Here is a 19,902-nt window from a genome sequence, read left to right on the forward strand (position 1 = left end):
CTTTTAAGAAGAAATTATAACTTGTCTCTGAGTCTCTTGGTAGTCTTCCTTCATTGGTGTCTCCTCCCTTCCTTTTGGTTGTATCTGTGGAAAAAGCCTCTTGGATTTTTAAGCAGAATGTGACTCTCCATTGGTACAATAAAAATATATTTGAAAGCTCAAAAAAATTGAGGTCCAGATGTCTACCAACTCTTCTTCCTCCTACCTCCCTTAGTGGGATGGGATGTGTCAGGTCATTCCTGCTCCCCTGAAATTTTGAAGGAACTATAAATGCTCTCCTCTGCTCTTTCCTTCCTACTTATTCATCCTTTTACAAAAAGTCTTTTTACACATGGCCTCCATCCAATTCAGCGCTCCATTTCTTCTGTGGCTGAAGAATTGACAGTTGTTTCAGCAGAGATGTGGAATCAGCCACGTTTGTCTAAGAGCCCCAGAATTAGACTGGCTCACTTTGCTACTGTGTGGGGACAGGCAACAGTGAGAATGACTTTACTTCTTGAAAATATGTCTTCTGCAGCTATATTTGGACTGGAAAAAGATCCTTGCATTCTTAGCTCCAATTATATTCAATGTTCTAATTGCTGTTACCCTCAAATATGATATTGAGTGAGGTCACATGGTCAATTCACGTTTTTCATCTCTATTTACCAAGGATGCAGCTTTGGAACATCTGCTCTGCCTGCAGAACACTCATTTGTGCCAACGATGCACAGCTGTAATGGCTGGTGGCAGAATCGGTTCCTCGATGACGGTGCTAGGAAACGTCTCTCCCTCTCTGCCTCTCTTGTATGATGCTGTTTTTTAAAGTCACCTTTTGGAGTTCATTTCCCCCGGAGAGACGGGCTTAAACTTCCAAGGCAGCATATTTCTATTATTTCTGCTGAAGGGCTTCTTCCTGGAATAGTTCCTGACGGCAGCTTCCCTGTGGCAGGGCCACCTTATGTAACAGCGCTGTGGGTAGGGGAGCTGTAGGTCTAGAAAGAGAGGAGAGGAATGCAAATAGAAGGATGGAGGGAATCTTGCAAAGACCAGGCGGGGGTAAAACCCCTGTCTCTAATGCAGAGGGGCCCAGAGCTGGCCTTCTAGTAAAAAGAATCCTTGGTGTTCATAGAGAATTGACCATTCTATTTTATTCCTCCTTGGAAAGGGTGGTGCTCTGGAAGAATGAGGACGAGAGGGAGGGTACCGTTCATGCAGATTGCTTTTGTTGTTGTTCGCTTCTCATTTTAAAACACACTGTTATAAATTAACGAAAGCAAGAACTCAAATACTTCCATTTCTGGAGCTAGCTGTCCATTTGCAGGAAATGCAGAGGACAGAGGCACATGCTGAACATCAGCATGAGAATGTGTCTGCCCGGCCAGACGGCGGGAACGCCACAGGTTAAGGGGCCTGGGTTCTTTATCAGATGCCTTTTAAGGGAACAAAGGGAATGGAGAGGGGTATCTGGAGATTAAAGGAGACTTAAGAGACATAGACAAAAATTTTTTGTTGGGCAAGAGTAATCTATGTCTAGGGTGACGAAACTTTTTAAAAACCCTTTCTCATTTTAAATCACGGTATAATTAATGGGCTCTTACAGATGACCTGATCTTACTTTCTCATGTTACTGAGGGGGGAGGGAACACGGGGCTCCAGATCAGGCAAAGTGATCTGCTTCCCATGGAAAAAGAAGCAGGTGGGAGAAGCCTGGTCAGAATCCAGGTCCCCAGGCCCAGGGGTGAGGTTTGTACTACTTTCCCCGACTAGGATCCTTATCATACACTAGTTTGGTCTCTGAGTTCGCTGACAGAGGCAAAATCACAGCGCAGTCCGCTACATACTGGGGTCTGCTCTGTGTTCACCTGTTCTGTTGGTTGCTTTGCAGGCCCAGTTGGCTCTGGCATTGTCCTGTATGTGGAGGCTGTAAGCCCAGGAACTCTGGCATCCTCGGACTTTTGGGTTCATAGAATAAAGTTGTTCTTTTGCTTTCTACTTGATTTGATATTATAAAGTCAGTTCCATTGTTCAGCACTATTAAAATGGTCTAACGTTGCAATTAAAGCTATAAAATAATCTTTACCTTTGTTATTAAATTTCATTGTTTCCCAGTCATTCTCCGGCACTGATTAAAATCACTATTTGTACATGTGTAGCACTTTTTCTGGGGAAATTCACTCTTAAATAGACTGGATGTTTTGAAAATAGGAACTCTCTGATGTAGGTCAGCATGAAAAATAATCAGTTAACTTTTCAGGATTCTGAATAAAAAGATGTGTAGCACTACCATGCAAGCAGTTCAGCCAATAAAGTCACTCTACTGAAATAGATTTAGGGTTCAATTATTCAATACTTCAATTCAGTTTGAGAGAGAAATAGATTTTAATGATGTCTCTATAATAAAAATGTTGGTTTATATATGTTGAAGTGTCATATATATGTCATTATTTTTATTTTCTAAAAGAGCCAGGATTTCAGAATCAATTACAAGTAGTTTACAACCGAACTAATGTGCCCTAAGAAACTGAATTTCTCTTGGTATTTATAAGAAGTCAACAAAACATGCCACTATTTCACTAGTAATGGTTCCAACAATTATTTACTGTGAAAATAATAGTGTTAGCAATTCAGGAGAAAAGAGAGAATTGTGTCTTATTTATCTTGAGAGTATTAGTGTATGTTTTGAACTTCAAGAAGTTGCATAGTGATATTGGAACAAGAAGTATAGAAAATCACAGGCCAGATAAACCCTTGACCTGAGGACAGCTGTTTTTTCTTTAGGGGCCATCAGAGAAAGAGAATTTTCCATCCCTTAAAAAGTCCAAGTTTGTGAGCTTTTCCTTGGTCACCCAGACAGTGTTCTGTGGAGGCTGTTGCTCCCAGTTAGGTCCTCCCCGCATTCTCTCCCGCCTCCCCCTCTCCAGCGAGAACAGGTGTGAAGTGCCTTTGTCAGTGGTACTGACCTATGAAGGGAGACTTCAGGTCTTCTTCAAAAAAGATGGCTGACTTTCCCACTCCGAGAGCTCGTGGACTGGTAAAATGAAGAATTTTGGAACTCCAGTTTGTATTTGCTAACTTTTGATTTTGTCAAGGAGGGACATGAACAATACATTATTTAGCAAAGAAAGGACATTTTGACACTAAAATTGGAGGATTGTCCATTAGATCCAGAAAAGCAGTTGGTGAGAACACACACACACACACACACACACACACCCCTCCAGTTGTTTTGTTTCTGTCTTGGCTGAGCGAAAACTTTGCCTTGGATTGGAGTTTGGACGAGCATTGGGAAACCTTGTGTTAAGCAATTTGATTTTAAAAAGTGGCATCTTGAAAAGGTGAACCTTTCTCAAGTTCCTCAAAGTTCAACAGCTTGGGGTAGGGACCTCATCTGACACGCTGCTCTGTATTGAGGCAGCACACAGTTGTGGATAAGAGCATTTAAGAAATTAGGAGATTTATTTATTCTATGTATATGTATGTATACAAAAGGAGATTTATTGTGAGGATTTGGTTCACATGATTCTGGAGGCTGAGAAGTCCCATCATCTGCAGTGGGAAGCTAGAGACCCCGGAACGCCCCTGATGTAGTTCTAGTCTGAATCCAAAGACCTGAGAACTAGGGGAGCCGGTGAAGCAAACCCCAACCCCAACAGTGGGAGAAGACCGATGTCCCAGCTCAGACAGGCAGGACCAGAACGAATCCTCTCTCGCTCTGGCTTTTTGTTCTTTGCAGGCCTCCAGGGTGACGACCACATGCATGGGGCGGGGCTGTCTGCTGAATCCACCAGTTCAGGGGCTCACTTAGACTGGAGATACCCTCCCAGACATACCCAGGAATAATGTTTAATCTGGGCACTCCATGGCCCCAGCACATTGACACATAAAATTAACCTTAGCATTGTAAGATTAATTGTGTTCCTATTTGCAAACACTTAGAAAAATGCTGAACTGTAGGAAACGTTTAGTAAGTGCAAATGCCTGGCATACATTAGGAGCTCCGCTGATTTATTGAGGGAATGTAGACGGGATAACTTGCAGTCTGTGGTAGGATGCTTTGACCGTGGACTCTTGTCTTTGAAGTAGGTGGCAGTTAGGCAGACACACGTGGCATCTCCTTCTTGACTGCCACCAAATGGTGTGCTTGTGTCCTAGGCTTCTCCCAGAGAAGAGTGGCATCCGTGTTGGCTAGGTCACGTGGGGACAGTGCCCTCACTCTGGTGCCCTCTTAGGGGCACCCCTAGTTCTGGCCAGGCATCTTGGAACTCTGTTGCCAGGCACTGACGGGCCTGGAGGAGACTGGGAGGATAAAGGAAAATCCATTGCCATTCCTGAAAAGTCATGTGTAATGATTTTGGCTATTACTAGGGGAACACTGGGAGATAGGAGTGGAACCTTTGTTGATGAAATAAATGGAGACTTAGTATAGATAGATCTTACTATTTTATATCAAATGAGAGAAAATGTAGTCTCAGAAATTTCTAAATTGTAGACTTTTTAAAAATAAATGCTATTTGCTATGGCTATGTAGGTAAACACTAAAGGCAAGTAAATGATAAATGACATTATTTGCTATGAACATATAGGCCATCTTTTTGAATTCAGGTGCTTCTCAAAGGTTTGGAAATTATTTACTTAGAATAGATTTTTTTAAAATTTTGGAGTCAATATGTTTAATCAGTATTCAGTACTGCTAGAATTGGTTGATAATTTTTATAAGAATATGTATTAATGAATCCCAAATTAGTGATATTCATTATAATGAAGTTAGATTTCTGAAGTAAAACTTAAGCTTGAATCAGTCATCGAGTATGAATTAAGAGTTAATAATAATATTTGTTATTAATATTAGCAACATATTCTGCTTCTTTGGCCCCCACATAATCCTTGAAGGTGTTTAGTGGCTGACCGTAAGACTCACATCAGTTTCCATGGAGTATCACACCACCTTTTCCAGTAGGGCGTTTTTCTGGTATGTCTCCAGTTAGGGAGGAAAACAGTCAAGTTATTGATATTATCCTTTTATCTAAAGTAATTTAGCATCCACGATGGCATTAGAGACAATCAGCATAATAATGATGGTCCTTCTACATTTACAACAGCGCTTGACAGTTTTTCTAGTGCTCACCCAATGCTGTCTCAAGTGACGACATCGACGGAAGAGTTCATGTGTACATCTGGTAAAGTACCCTGTGCGACAAGCACACAGGAGCAGACTTTGCCAACTACCTGACAAAGAACTTGTTTTCTGATTCTGTGATGGATTCAGTCCACCCATCAGTTCTTCTCTGGGTTGTCTCTGTGTCCAAAATTGCCCAAGGGCAACGACTTTGCCCTCTGCAATGACCTAAGCTAGAATTCCCATGCGGTGTCCTTCGGAACAGTGCTTCCTTGGGATATTAACTGGTATCATGCAGAGAAGAAAAGGAAGAAAGAGTTCCATAGTCAACTAGTTTGGGGGTTTCTAGGTTAAACAGAGGGTTTACTACAATGCTGTTCAAAGCTTTCAGTGTTCTGTCCACATGGTCACTTGCCCAGAGAGATTTCCTGAGTGGTTTTGAATACAGAACTTTTTTGCCCTCAGGCCATTGCATGGGACCAGTATTTATTGGAATAAATATCCTGACATGGTTATCCTTGCTTATTCTTAGTTTTAGAATATGTCACATTGTTTGGATATCTTTAATAGAGGTTTATTTTATTTTCAATCTAATGAAATATTCCATGAGATGAAAGGGAATGGGAAGGTCTCTGCCTCTCATGAGCAATGTTGTAGATGGTGCAAGGTTGGGGCTGCCAGTGACAGCAGCAGGACATCGAGAGTCCAGAGTTCGGCCCAGCATCATATTATTTGGTCCGTAAATGCCATGAAAAGTCGTATATCCCCCTTTCGTGTGCAGGTGCATTTGGTTCATGTGATTGTGTATGTGTTAGTGCTGACTGTCACAGACTTTTTTTTTTTTTTTGGAGAGAGGGGGAGGGAAGCAGAAAGAGCGAGAGAGAAACATCAATGTATGGTTGCCTCTTGCATGCCCCCACTGGGGACCTGGCCTGCAACCCAGGCATGTGCCCCGACTGGGAATTGAACTGGTGACCCTTTGGTTCACAGGCCAGCATTCAACCACTGAGCCACACCAGCCAGAAGTGTCACAGACTTTTTAAATTTTTAAAAATAATTTATGCATTAAATAATGTATTATTGTTTACATACACATACATAATTTTTATATAATTGTGTAATTGTGATCCTGGAGTACACCCAACCTTCTATTTTTTATTGTACTTTTCTCCCCCACACATACATTTTTTGCTAGGTTTCCCTGTATTCATTTACATATTTTGATCATTGTTTATTTGTTTAAGGTATCTTTATTGGATTTTGATGTTAAAGCAGGACTGGTTTCAAATGAATTGGGACATTTCCATATATTTCAAAGGCCTGAATTGATTTAATAACATTAGAATTACCTATTTTTTAGAAGCTACAACTCAGCTGAATTGACTAGTCCTGGTACCTTTTTCAAGAGTGGCTCCACTTTCATATATCAATTTGTCTGTTTAGTTTTTTTCATTTCTGAATTAAATATCAAAAGTGTTCTCATATACATATAATAGAATAGATATACATATATAGAATATATATTATAGAACATAATAGAATATAGATTCTATTCTATATATAATAGAACCTATAGAATCTATACATAGAATCTATCTATATTACATGTGGCAGGTATCTATCTATATATAGATTCTATTATATATAGAATATATAATTCTATAGAATATAATATATTACAGAATATATAATCTATATCATCTATATAGAATATAGAATTATAATTCTATAGATCATAGAATATAATATATATTATATGGTACAATATAATATATATTATAGAATATATACACATATAACATATTCTGTATGTATATATATTCTATACATTATATTCTATATGTATATATGAGAAGCTCTCGTTCTATCTCTGCTTTGTCATCTCAGCATCTCAGCTCGAGTTGTAGTTACATTTGTAAGGAATTTTAACAGGAAAGTGTTCACTTTGCAGCTTTGCTGAATAAGTCATCCCCAAAACCACACTCTTACTTGTGGAACTAAGCAGGCTTCAGGGGAGAAATCTAATGCAGAAGCTCAGTGAGTCTTACTAGAGCTAAGAAAGCCAGATGGATTGCCCAAGTGCATTGGAGAATTTCGGTTGGAGAAAAGGGATTTATCGTGAGGAATGTGAGCGATTCCCACTACCACTTAGCAGTGGCTTACATTTAAACCTTCCAGCATGGTGGAAGCCTAGGGATGCGCTGTCTCTGTGTCCAGCTATCTAGGCCCCTGCTGCTGCTCTGCTTTAGGAACAGGCTTTGCTGTGTCTCCAGTCTTTCTTGCCTAGTGGATTTAAATGGCCTCAACTTCCCTTCGGGCCATTGGAATTAAATAGTGAAAATTAATATGAAAAGTGAAAAAGATTTGCTAATAGGATTGTCCTAGTTATGAAGGTCAGTTATTGGTGATTAATTGTGTTTTTTTATGGTTGAGTTGATGCCACCTTGTGGGATGAAGGTTTTAAACTTACAAATGACCCCATCAGAAAGATCAGAAGGGCACAGGGGGAGGGGAGGAACCCCAAGTCCCACTGGTTTACTAGTCCGTAAGAGGAGGTCTTTGTGACTGTCCCACCTGCCACATGTAATGATGAAACCGAAAGGGTATGAGGCCATTATTTACAATGAAAATTATAAATTATTTATACTGAAAATGTGTAAACAAGCTGTTCCTTGACAGTTGGGGGATGTTTAAACAAAAAACACATACCGTGACTTAGTGGAAATGCTGTGCAGCCTTATCCAACATGGAAGCCTGTTTTCATGTCATGCTAAAAGAGAAGAAGTAGGTGCAGGGTTGGGTGTGTGGTGTGCCTGCAGATCTGTAAAGCACGCAGACCACAGCGTTTCCGAGAGTGCAGCCTGGATGTACGGGTCACCGTAGCGTGAACCCTGGTTTTCTGCATGTGGTGGGACTTGCATGTGGGGAGGGCTGAGAAGGGCGTGGGCTTCTTTTTCTTTTCCTTCTACTTTTCCATCTTTTCTAAATTTTCTGTCATGATCACGTAAACTGAAGTTTTAAAAAAATGAGAGTGAAATTGTATATCATGGGGGGAAAGTCACCTTTATTTTTAAACCTGTTTCACAAAGGATTTGAAAGCAGTGGACTTTTGCAAAAAAGAAAACAACTCTGAAAGGGCTTTGAAAGTGCAGATGCTTCTGTGGAAGCATTAAACAGAATCTTCTGTTTGCTGGCATCCCTTCAAGGAATGGCAATTTGATTCTATTAACTTGCGCATTTTGCTTTAAAAAGCCCCAAGAGAGATCATCTTAGGCAAGAGTGTCCCAGGCGCCAAACTTCAGAACTGCTGGGTATGGGGTGAATGCTTCAGCATAGCAAATGGCCCTTCATCCATCTCTCTGACCTTCTGGGAATCAGAGCCTGGCAGGTCTGTGATTTAGAGCTGTGCTCAGTGATGTTCGCCCAAGCGGTGCCAGAGCGGGACATGACATCAAACTCGGGGGAAAGAGGGAGCCCCTGTGTGGGCTCCGGGCTGTGGGGGTCCCTCTGGGAGGAGGGAACCCACCCCAGGCTTGGTGCTGAAGTCAAAAGAGTTGAGACATACTTGACTGCAGGATAACTCTCCGTGTGACCTTGACCAAGTTAGCACTTGACTTCCCTGAGCCCTGGTTTCCTCACCTCTAAAGTGGGGATAATAACCTTTCCTCCACCTCAAGGAGGGATTAGGGTGTGAAGATATTCTCAAACTATAAGTGCTTCCACACGTGCGTGGGGTGGTGACAATGCGTGATCTGCAGGCATCTCTGAGTTCTAACGACATCCAGGTTCTTTGAGGAAGCTTGCGAGTGCCTCCGTCCGTGCCCACCTTGGGCTGAGTAAATAATGGCCACAGCAACAGTAACGATACCAATAGTAGCTGGCATTTTTGGTGCACAAAGCACTGCTCTAAGACTTTACATGTATCACCTCTTTTTAAACCTTAAAAGAATTTCACAAGGTAAATACTGTAACTATCCCCGTTTTACCAATGAGGAAATGAGGCACAGAGAGGTTAAGTAACTTGTCCAAGGTCACACAGCTAGCAAATGGAGGTGTGGGATTTGAATCCAGGCAGTTTGACTCTGGGGCCTGGTAGAAAGCTGCAGGAAGCTGCAGATACTTTTCTCTGGCATACAAGGAAGAGGGGTTGAGGATATTTATTAATGCGTGTTTATTGGTAGCTTTAGTTTCCTATACCTAGAGCTATTAGTGACTGGGTTTGCTTTTCTTTACGAGCTGCAAATAAGAAAACTCGCAGGTGGGCAGTGAGTGGGACGGAGTGAAAAGTCTCGCGACCTCAGTGGGGAGCCTAAGCTGTCTTCTCTGCAGTGTCTTCAGCAGTCAAAAGAGCCTCACTGAGTGGGAAGGGACAGTCATTATGTTTGGGTCACAAGTGTAGTTTTGAGGAACACAGGAAGCAAATCGAGGCAGCGTTGGGAAGCCCTTTAAACCTGAGCGGAGGACACCCTGAAGTAGCAGACTCTGACGACTTTGGAAAGCAGGGCCTCTGCTCGGGGTCTGGGGTAGAACAGCCATGAGCAGGGGACTGACACAGCTGTAGGGACTGAAGACAGAGGCTCAGGGGGGAGTAGCAGCAGCAGGAGGAGCCTGAAGTCCCCGGGGGCTTCGGTGAGGCCCAAGTGTGCTTGTTGCGGGAGCCTCAGGGTGGATTTGAGGATACACAGCAGCATCAGCGCTCGGGTCTGAGTCTCCGGCAAGGGAGAGTGAGGAACTAGCAGGCTGAAGGGCCTGGGGAAGGTGGCGGCCTGACCGGTCCATCCTTACACATCTCAGTGTTCCCCTTGGGGTGCTGAGGGCTGGGAGCCCAGGGCAGCAGCTCTCACCGTGTTGAGCACCAGTCAATGCGACTATGCATCCAACCTGACCAGGCACTTTTTCTTAACTCTTTATGTTTTACTCTGTTAATGATCTGCTGCTTCCTGACTCTTGGTTCAAGACTAAGTTTAGCTCTCACGGGACTCTATGCAAACTTGGTAAGCAAAAGAGTTTGATACTTAACCTGTGTGTGCGTACTCGTGCAGGTCATTATTAAGCATGATGGTCTTACAGGACTGACTGAACACCTTCCTGAAGCTCTGAGAACCACAGATTTATTTAAACCTGGCTCAAATAAGCTGAGTTTAGGATGTGTGTGTCAGCTGTCTAATAGGCTTTGTGGGGCTGCCCATTCTTGTTTCCTTAGGGTGGGGAGAGATGAGGGTCACTCATTTCCAACGTAAATCCATTTCTGCCCCCTATCTGTCTTCATCCAGCACCTCCTTAAATCTCTTGCCATTTAAGCTACTTCCCTTTAATGTTCCCCAAGTCACCAGCCCCTTTGTGGGAAACGCCGTGTGAACAGAAGGTACTTGTTCGGTTGTCCCTGGAATGAGTGGTACTTGTCAGTGACCAGAAAGGGTAGCCAGTCCTCCATCTCCCTCTCTGGTGTATGGGGTTTGCCTTCGCTTTCCGTGCATTCTTTGAAGACAGCTACCACATTTCAGCAAAGAATCGTCCATGTCATTCTAAGCAGAAGAACGTTATGGGGGTATTTGGCGGGGAGAGATTGGAGAGTCAGTAGGAGTTCATTGGGAAGAACCAGAATTCAGTAGTGTGACCAGAATGACGTGGTTTGCTCCCCCACCCCCGAACAGTGGGATGTGGCAGGAGAGCACTGCCTGCCCCACAGCACAGTGCCTGCCACGTGTCTGCTGCTCGTCGCCACGTGGCTTCGTTTCTACCCTTGCAAAGCTTTCTGTTCTCTTCAGATAACTGTCTCCGTGTCCCGGGTATTAGGTTAGAATTTCTATTTCACAGCTTGTTCTCTGTGATATTCCAATCAAAACATGCTCCCTTGAGCTTCTTTTCCACAGTCTGGATTGTCTTTTCGCCATCCTTCACGCCACTCTGCAGTTGTGGTACCTCGTGCTCCCGTCTTCCTTCTCCACCCCTGCTCCGCCACGCACCTGCCTCAGGTCCTTACTGCCCACCTGTGTTAGTTTCTGTTGCTGGGTAACACATTACCGCAAACTCTGGGGCTTAAAACAATGCGTGCCCAGAGGTTGGGCACAGCTTTTCTGGGTCTTCTGCACAAGGTCTCACAAGGAGTCAGTCGTGGTGTCAGCTGGGCTGTGCTATCTCACCTGGAGGCTCGGCTGGGGAAGAGTCCATTTCTGAATTCACTCAAGTTGTTGGCAGAATTTGTTTCCTTGTGGCTGCTGGATTGAAGGCTCTGGCTTCTTGCTGGCTCTCAGCTGGAGACCACCTTCTGCTCAGAGAGGCCATCCATAGTTCCCAGAGACTGCAGCGGTATCTAGAGGCCACCCACATTTTTTTTGGTCCCTTGAGCTTTCCCAGTATGGCCTCTTAATTCATCAGGCCACCAGGGAGAGTGAGTCCGCTAGCTTGCTGGAGGCTTATTTAAGATGATGTAGTCACAAGAGCGTCACGCCATCACCTTTGCCGTATTCTGTTGGTTAGAAACAAGCCACAGGTTCTGCTCATTCTGTAGGAGGGGGTCACACAGAGGCATGGCCACCAAGAGACGGGGATCGTGGGGCTGCCTTAGAGAGTGTCCAGCACACCCCCTAAATCAAACTTCTGCTTCACGGCCTTCCTCTGAGTGTTTTAAGCTCTCTGAAGTTTTGTCATGCTCTACTTCTCCTAACTGAATTTCCCCTTCTTTATAAATACCATCTACCCTCACTTCCCCCTCAAAACACATCTTCCCTTCTTATCCCTTCCCCGACACAACTTTTAAGAAATACAGATATATTTTGCTTGTTAGCTTCGACACCTTTCTAAAACCTCATGTAGAACACAGAAGTAATTTTTATTGAAATGAAAGTTCTTAAATGATTTTGGCTTCTGCAATTTTTTGAAGACCTAATTAAATCTATACAAACCCACTTCCCAGGCACGAGGGACCCAACCCAGCACTGTTTCCGTTATCTCTGCTGTGTGACACACCACCCCTCGCTTCGTGCCGTAAAATAACAACCCTCTCACAGTGCTCGTGGTTTCGAGCACCTCGGGGAGGGCTTGTCTCTGCTTCATGATGCCTCGGAGCTCAGTGAGGCGGACTCGGGCAGCCAGGGTGGTTCAGGTGGTTGGGGGCTAGGGTTTTCTGGGGGCTTCTTCATTCACATGCCCGGGCCCGGGCTGGAATGACTGGGGCGCTTGGCTCAGCGGGGACTGTTGACTGGAGGACTTACATATGGCCTGTCCATGTGGCTCGGACTGCTCACAGGGCGGTGGCCGGGTTCCAGGAGGGGGAGCGAGGGAGCATATGGAGAGTGAGCGTTCCAAAAGACCCAGCGAAGGCTGCCTGGCCTTTTCTGATGGTAGCCTCACAAGTCACGTGGCATTACTTCTGCCATACTCTAATTGGTTGAACAGTCTCCAGCTCACCCAGATTCAGGGGGAGGGGACACAGACCCCACTTCTCAATGAAAGGCATTTAGGAGAATTTGCAGCCATTAAAAAATAAAACTATCGCATATACAAACACAAACCTATTTAAAGGGCTGCATTATCCTGAACTCTGGGATTTGAAAGGGGCCACGGGGGATTATTATCTATATCGGTCTCCCACCCATTGCTCAACTGCTGTTTGCAGCTTTGCTGACCTCATATGGCTGGACCACTGCAGGTTTTCCTTACCGGTCCCCTGTCATCCACTCTTGCTGCTTTCCAGTCTGTTCTTCGTCCAGCGCCAGAATGAGTGCTCTCAGTCACAAATCTGCTCTTGTGCATCACCCCCCTCCCCTCCGTCCCCCACCTTTTCAAACTAGACCCTGTGACACTACAGTGGGCAGGCCATCACCTACCTTGTGCCGTGCCTACTAATGTTCTCCCTGATCTAGCTCTGGGCACCTTCTTTCAGTTCCCGGTACTATTTGTGCTTCTTCCTGCCCCAGGTTCTTGGCATTTGTGTGTCCCTCTGTGTGGGATGTTTTTCCCTACTGCTTTGCTTAGTTAACTTCTGCTTGTTCTTTGGATCTCTTCCCGTTAGTCACTTACTCCATGATGTGCTCTCTGACCTCCCTGATCAGGTCACTTCCTTTTATTGCATCTCGTTAAGGTCAGAGCATCTTTTTATACAGTGGTGAGAATGTTTAAGTCCACATCGCCCATAAGACTGAGTTCCATAAGCCATAGGCCATGTATGTTTTTCATTATTTAGTCTCTCTGCTTTACATAGAGACAGTATAGATCTTATTTTCTAAGTATGAGATATTTGTTATTTTAGGAGTGAAAACACTTTAATGTGACCTAAGAATCTGTTATTTCTTTACTAGCCTACATTCCTATTCTAGTTCAGGACGAGCTCCAGTTAACTCTGCCTACAGGCAACGTAAGCTGTTCTTAAAGGGAAGCTGTTCCTGTCTCGGTACTATTTGGACAAAGGGCTAGCCTTTCTATCTTTTATCAGTAATTTCAGTCCGTTGTTAAGTCTTGGAAGTAAGTTTCTCTGAAGTTATTCATGTCTGGATTTGGTGTCATTTGCTAATGCAGTGAACATGCTTTCCTCCCTGGCTTCCTGTACCACCCATGTACAGAACAAGGCAAGACTGCATGAGCAGAGTGAAGCCGAGTCCATCCAGAAGATAGGCAACATGAATAGAAGGGCTGAGTGATGAAAGCGGTATCAGCCTTCCATGTAGAATTGCACAACTGAAATTTTAATAACTGTAAAATTGCAAAACTCCCATATGAAACTGACTGCATGTGGTAACGCAGAAATACAATTTTTATTGCAAACCAAGGCATTTCCCAAGGAGCACAGATATTTGAATGAAACGCTATGTTAGACTTTGCTGTCCTGTAGCTGTAAGAGCATCTCACCACTTATTTCTGTGTAAGGGGTTTTGGCTACCAGGGGCCCGAGGGAGCATTGGATCCTGCAGGTAAGGGCTTTAGTGTCTCGTGATGATGAGATGAAGGAGCTGATAGGAGGCTTTGAGGACTGCCTGCTCAGGACAAGGGGCTAGTTCTTGCTTATAGGCCGAACGAACAAGTCCACCCACCCGCCTTTATAGTAGCATTGATTTATATCCTGCTTTGTTCTAAAAACGACTGAAGGCCTGTTTCCTGGGTCTCTGTAAATCCCAAGAATGGGAAATTAAAAAAAAAAAAAGAAAACAAAGAATCAAAAAGGAAAAATTTTTGTGATAACTAATTCCAAGTCTTATCAAAGGAAACAGAAAATAATATTTCAGAAAACCGTCACTGCTTAGCTTTTGCGACTACAGAGTATATTGCATATTCTAAACACCCAAATATTTTAAGATTTCAGGTTCAGTTTGATTTTTTTGCTGTTGGCAGAATCCAGTGGGGGTAGCGTGAGGGGCAGGCCCTGGTGTGAGAGAAGCAGCAGAAACAGAAGATGGCGCCCAGGGAGTTGAGGAAACTTTGTTGCTGAAGCCGCTTCTGTCCTCAATCAGTTCTGTGGCTTCTGGCAAATGGTGTCCCCTTTCTGGGCCACAGTGTCCTCTTTTGTTAAACAAATCAACAGGAACAACAGGGTAAAAAAAAACAGGGCTTAGAGCCTATAACAACAGCTCATTGTGTAGTGCTGCATTTGTTGAATGCTTTTCTGCTTGAAGAGAGCCCTTCCTTCCACCTTCCTGATTTCATTTGTTCCTTGCAGCAGCCTGGTAGGATGTTTTACGTTCTTAGTGCCCCCACCTCATACAGCGGGGATCCAGGAGGCAGATCCAGGCGGCTGGGGGGTGCAAGCACACCCATATTTGCTGGCTGCAATGCTTGGCTTATTTGTTCCTATCAGACAGCTCTAAAGTTTTTCACTAACAATGTAGAAAGCTCTAGAAGTACCTTTTCTTTCTTTTTCATGTTTAATTTAAAATATGACTTAACAGCATTTAGCCATCCGTGGGGCCATCCACATCACAGAACCATTGAAAGAGGGTCAAAAGACTGTCATGGAGAATGCCATTTCTCTTCCCAAGTGTGACATTTTCCCCTTTCTGATCGGTTGTTTCCTTGCCCCCATCCCATGGAGCTCCCCGCTCTGTGCCCTGAGTCCTTGCCTCTCTGCCCGCAGTCCCACCCATAGGTGCTGCCAGTGCCTATAGGGACACCAGGCTTTATGAGACGTGTCTCTGGTCCTAGGTCAGGTGTGAACAGTGTTTCTTTCAGAAATAGCCTCATCTGAAAGAAATCCCTGGTGCTTGTTGACATGGGGTGAATAACAGCATCCAGAATCCTTTTAAATCCGCAAGATAGATGTCTCCCTGCTGCCGTCTTTCCAGACATAGGCAACCTCACTTATTCTGCTTGAGATGCTTTAGGGTCCAAAAAAAAAAGATTTGCGTTTGGATACATGGCCCTTTCATTTGGCAGTTTGGGTTTCTGGGTGAGCTTGATTGCGGGGTCACTGGCCATGGCAGGCAGCCACCTTCATCTTTGACTTTCTAGATTGTGAGATTCACAGTGTTTGTACCCATAGCTGGGACAGAAAAAGGACTCAAAATACACAAGTATGTCCCACGTCTTTGCTTAAACATCGCTTCTCAGAGACCAGTAGTCACCAATCCTGCCCTGTGCAGCAGCTGCAGTGTGTGAACATTTCTGATTGTGTAATTCATTGTTTGCGTGTGTCTAGTGTGGTGTCTGGGACGGGTGGAAGAGGTCTGAGCGGTGCCTGGCTGGCCCACCCCTTCTCTCCGGGACTTACCACCTCGGGCATCTGAGGACTGACTGTGCCTGACTGCTCGATGCTTTGTTCCACAGGAACCTCGGATCTGCCGGTAACCGTGACCCCAAACCCTGCGTCACTTCCTCCTGGGACATTGTTACCAATTTCACCAACATGGCCTTTCTCAGAAGTCCAGTCTTCCTCGGCAGTGAACAGAATCAAGAATGTGCTGGGACCGCCCCCCGACAACACCAGCGTGCCGCAGTTCACACGAACACCTCCTCCCAAGATACACCGCAGAGCTAGGGCTCATGGGGACTTCTCTTCTTCCCTTTACCAAGGAAGCGGATATAGCTCCTCCTTCGAGCCTTACAAGGATTCCACTGAGTCGCTGGTCCAACCAGGACCTCAAGGGGGAAAAGAGACAGCCAGCGTGTCAGGTTTGCCTCACACTAGCATGCTCCCCCCATTGTCCACTGCCCCATCAGTGCCGTCCTTGAGCCCTGCCCTCCCATCTCAGCCAGTGTGGGTAGGGACTCCTTCCATCTCAGAACGACATTCTCTGAGGTCAGACATCCTTCCACTTCTCCCTCCATCTCCATCCTCTTCATTGGCTCCTGACTCACCTCATTCCATCATCTTTTCTAAGCCAGCCGAGCGACCCATCACAGTGCCTTTACTCCCCCAAACAGCTCCAACAGACTCCTCTTCAAGTCAGAGTGTAGCTAATCCCCTAAACCCATTTGCTGATGAAACGAACCACACTCCATCCAGAAATGCTCAGGATTTAATAGGCATCCCTCATCTAGGTTTTTCTGGATCTTCAACAAAGCAGTATTCGGAGCTGTCCTCCACAGAGAGTCCTCGCTCAGCAAGCTCCCCCACACCAGAGTTTTTGAGCTCCGGGGCAGAACTGGCCCATCTGTCTCTCCATCCCCTAGCACCTGGAAGTCTTCAGCTGCCAGGTGGAACTCCCTCATGGTCAAGGTTGGAAGTGGCTTCAAGCCCTGCATCCATCCAGCCAATCGAAGCTGAGGTGGATGAAAGAGTACACAGTGGGGTGGCTTTGCCAGCTTGGAAGAGCGTGGCCACAGCAGCGACCCGTGAGGCTGTGCCTTCTTTGTTTTTCCAGACTGCTGCTGAGTCAGTGGCAATGGAAACAACCAGCAGAGAGCCAGCCCCCGCCACCGCAAAGGACTCTGCTAACCCACTGCATTTGTCAGCAGCCCCAGAGAATTCTGAAGGGCCTGCCCTTTCAGCAGAACACACATCTTTCTCTTGGGTGCCTTCTCCTGTGCCTCCCACTACAGCTGGCCAAGGACAAGCCAACTTTTCTGGGGCGGTTCCTGCATCTCTATCGCAGGGCGCAGCGGCAGATGTGCCCTCCCCACCTACTTTCCTGCAGCCGGCACAGAATCATGCCTTCCCATCCATCGAGCCCAGAAAGCCTACTCCTCAGGACGAGGGCCATGATGGATCCGCTCCTGTTGCAGCTTCGGATTTCCTCCTCTCAAGCAAATTTCCAAATCTCCTCGCCACAACTCGGACATTTCCCCGGCAGAAAGAGAATAGCGTGACAGCTGTTTCAAAGGAAAACGAAAAGGCAAATTTCACAGTTGCTCTCCAGACCCTCCCAAGTAAAGAGATTCGGAGTCTTCACACTATAAATGGATTTGCCTCTGGTTTTAGCACTGATCGTATTTCATCCACTGTCGTTGCAACACCAAGAACAACCGTTCCTTCAGAGTTACCTCCACGTTCCATCCCCTCCGGACGAGCTACCCAGACTGTTTCACCATCTCCTAGCTCTCCCAACAGCAGTCCAGAGACTTACGCAGCTGCGACAGACCATTCCGAGCTGCCAGTTCCAGCTTCCAAACAGGTGACAGCATTTCCCTCCTCCACTGAGGTCTATGATTTCTCAACAATGGGAAACGGGAAAAAGCCAGCAGTCACAGATGTTTTCTGGAGTTCTCTTTCAGCGGAAACTGGATTCCTTTCCACAGAACCAACCGTATCTGGCACGCAGCAGCCAACAAATTACGATGTAAATGGGCACACAATTAACTCCACAAGTTGGAAAACTCATTCAGCCTCCTCTACTGCTCCCGATGATTTAGCTTCAGCTGTCAGTACAATAGAATCTCAGCATTCCAAAGACACTGCTGGGCATTCAGCAACGGCAGACAGCTTTAGCATTCAGGATCCAGTCCTTGACACAAGCACCAGCCAGCCAGTCCAACAGCCAGCCATTACCATGGTTGGAAACCATACAGGCATCTTGTCCATGAGTAATAACAACCACTCCGGGGTCTTCCAAGCAGCTGAGGTTGAAGATCACCCATCCACCAGCCAACACGTCAAGTCTCCTCCCCATCTGCAGCAGCCTGCCCACCCAACACGTTCGCTCTGGCTAACCTCTCCGAGTCTGCCTTCCACAGCTGGTTTGCGGGCAGTGTTTTCAGATGGAATGGATACAAGTTTCCAAGTTTCCAGCAGCATCTATCCATCTCCCGGGATAAATGCTTCCACACCATTCCAGAGTGTCCCGAGATATCACTCTACTGCTGAATCTCCTCTGTCAACCAGTGCCTTATTCAGGACCCCATCCAAAGTGCTTCTGCCTTCTCAGCACCCCGAGAAATGGACAGGGGCAGCCACTAATGCAGGTAGTTTGTTTCCTGGTACCCAGAAAACAGGTATGACTGCTTCTGTGGCCAAAGCATCTTCAAGCTCAACACAGATACCCAGCTTTGCTCATGAGCAGACACACCTAGTCTCACTGATGAATGGATTAGCAGCCCCAAGCAGTCATGTCCTTGATCCTCTGCTGACTTGATTTTTTTTTTAAGTATTCTCAATTTAAGTGTCCTTATTACCAGCCATAGCTTTGCTATAACTGTCATCTTCATTATGCTTAATTGACTTAATGAGCCTAAGCTGCTTTGCTTAAATTTCAGAGCACAGAGGCTTTTCACCGCAGCAAACCCATAACTTATATCCACTCATCACCACAAGTGATGTGTGTACTCTGGGCCAATGACAACCTTTGCTTTCTCTCTTTACAGCGGACTCTGCAGTGTCGTCTGAGGCGGAACCAACAACAGCAGCAGCTTCCACGTTGTTTCTGAGGAAATCAAGTCCAGCACTGTCTGCAGCCCTGGTTGCCAAGGACACTGGCAGCAACCCTTCAGCTGGGGTCTCAGGATTGGTCAAGAGCAGTCTGACCACTGCTCTAGCTAAAAATGTCACAAACAACACAGCGTCTGGCCCAAAGGCGACCCCAGGCGCGGTCCATCCAGCCTTCTCATTCACTCCAACCTATATGTTTGCAAGGTCCGCACACACTATGAACACTCACACGGCCATGCAAGGGAACCCGGGCACCGCCTCTGGCCTGTTGTCCACAACACACCTCCCCAGGAAACCACAAGCCATGCACACGAACTTCCCGAACCCCACCAACTCAGACCTGCCCCGCGCGTCCACCACACGCTCCCTGACAATCACGGCAGCCTTGACGTCCATTACTGCACCGGTAAGGGCGACCCGGCTGCCGCCTCTGCTGGCAGAAAACCCAAATGCTGCTCTTCCCGCTGTGTCGACAGCTATGGTCACCACTGGCAAGGTAGTGTCCAACCTGGAGTGCCAGATGTCCAGTAAACTCTTGGTAAAGATAGGTAAGACTCCACTACCTTGATTTTACTTGAAAGCAGCAAGTACATACATGATGGCTTCAGAGATGCAACAGAATTATTAGATATCTTTGAGTTTGGGGATTTTCAACCAGGGGCACTTTTATTCCCCCTTGCCCAGGGGACATTTGACCACATCTGGAGACGTTTTGGGATATGTACAATTTAAAGGGTGGGGAGGGTGCTGCTGGCAACTAGTGAGACAGAGATTAGGGCTCTGCCAAGCATCCTGCATGGCACAGGACGGTTGACAACAAACAACAGCCTGGCCCAAAAGTATCAGTAGTGCCAGGGTTGAGAACCCTCAGGCTTTATCAAGTGACAGAAGTGAGGACAAGCATTACATGATACGATTCTAGTCTTGGGATCACTTCTGATATCAGAGGTCCCTTGGAAATCCGGTAAGCCGGGGTCTGAAAAAGCACGTGTGCACTGAGGTTTGCCCATAG

General features: G+C 45.7%; 1 protein-coding gene across 3 annotated transcripts in view; it reads left to right on the plus strand.

Annotated features, from left to right (window-relative positions):
• Positions 1-19,902, plus strand: part of KIAA1549L (KIAA1549 like) — a 230,984-nt gene that overhangs the window by 114,625 nt on the left and 96,457 nt on the right. For 2 of the 3 annotated variants that reach the window (XM_045825250.1, XM_045825251.1), the window contains exons 2-3: positions 15,854-18,427; positions 18,827-19,438. In XM_045825250.1, the coding sequence (XP_045681206.1) occupies positions 15,854-18,427; positions 18,827-19,438 (3,186 nt within the window). The remainder of the gene's footprint in view (positions 1-15,853; positions 18,428-18,826; positions 19,439-19,902) is intronic. The other variant, XM_045825252.1, reaches the window with a different exon arrangement.

Source organism: Phyllostomus hastatus, unplaced genomic scaffold (genome assembly GCF_019186645.2).
Source record: "Phyllostomus hastatus isolate PE091 unplaced genomic scaffold, TTU_PhHast_1.1 phas_scaffold_585, whole genome shotgun sequence".
Taxonomy (NCBI): domain Eukaryota; kingdom Metazoa; phylum Chordata; class Mammalia; order Chiroptera; family Phyllostomidae; genus Phyllostomus; species Phyllostomus hastatus.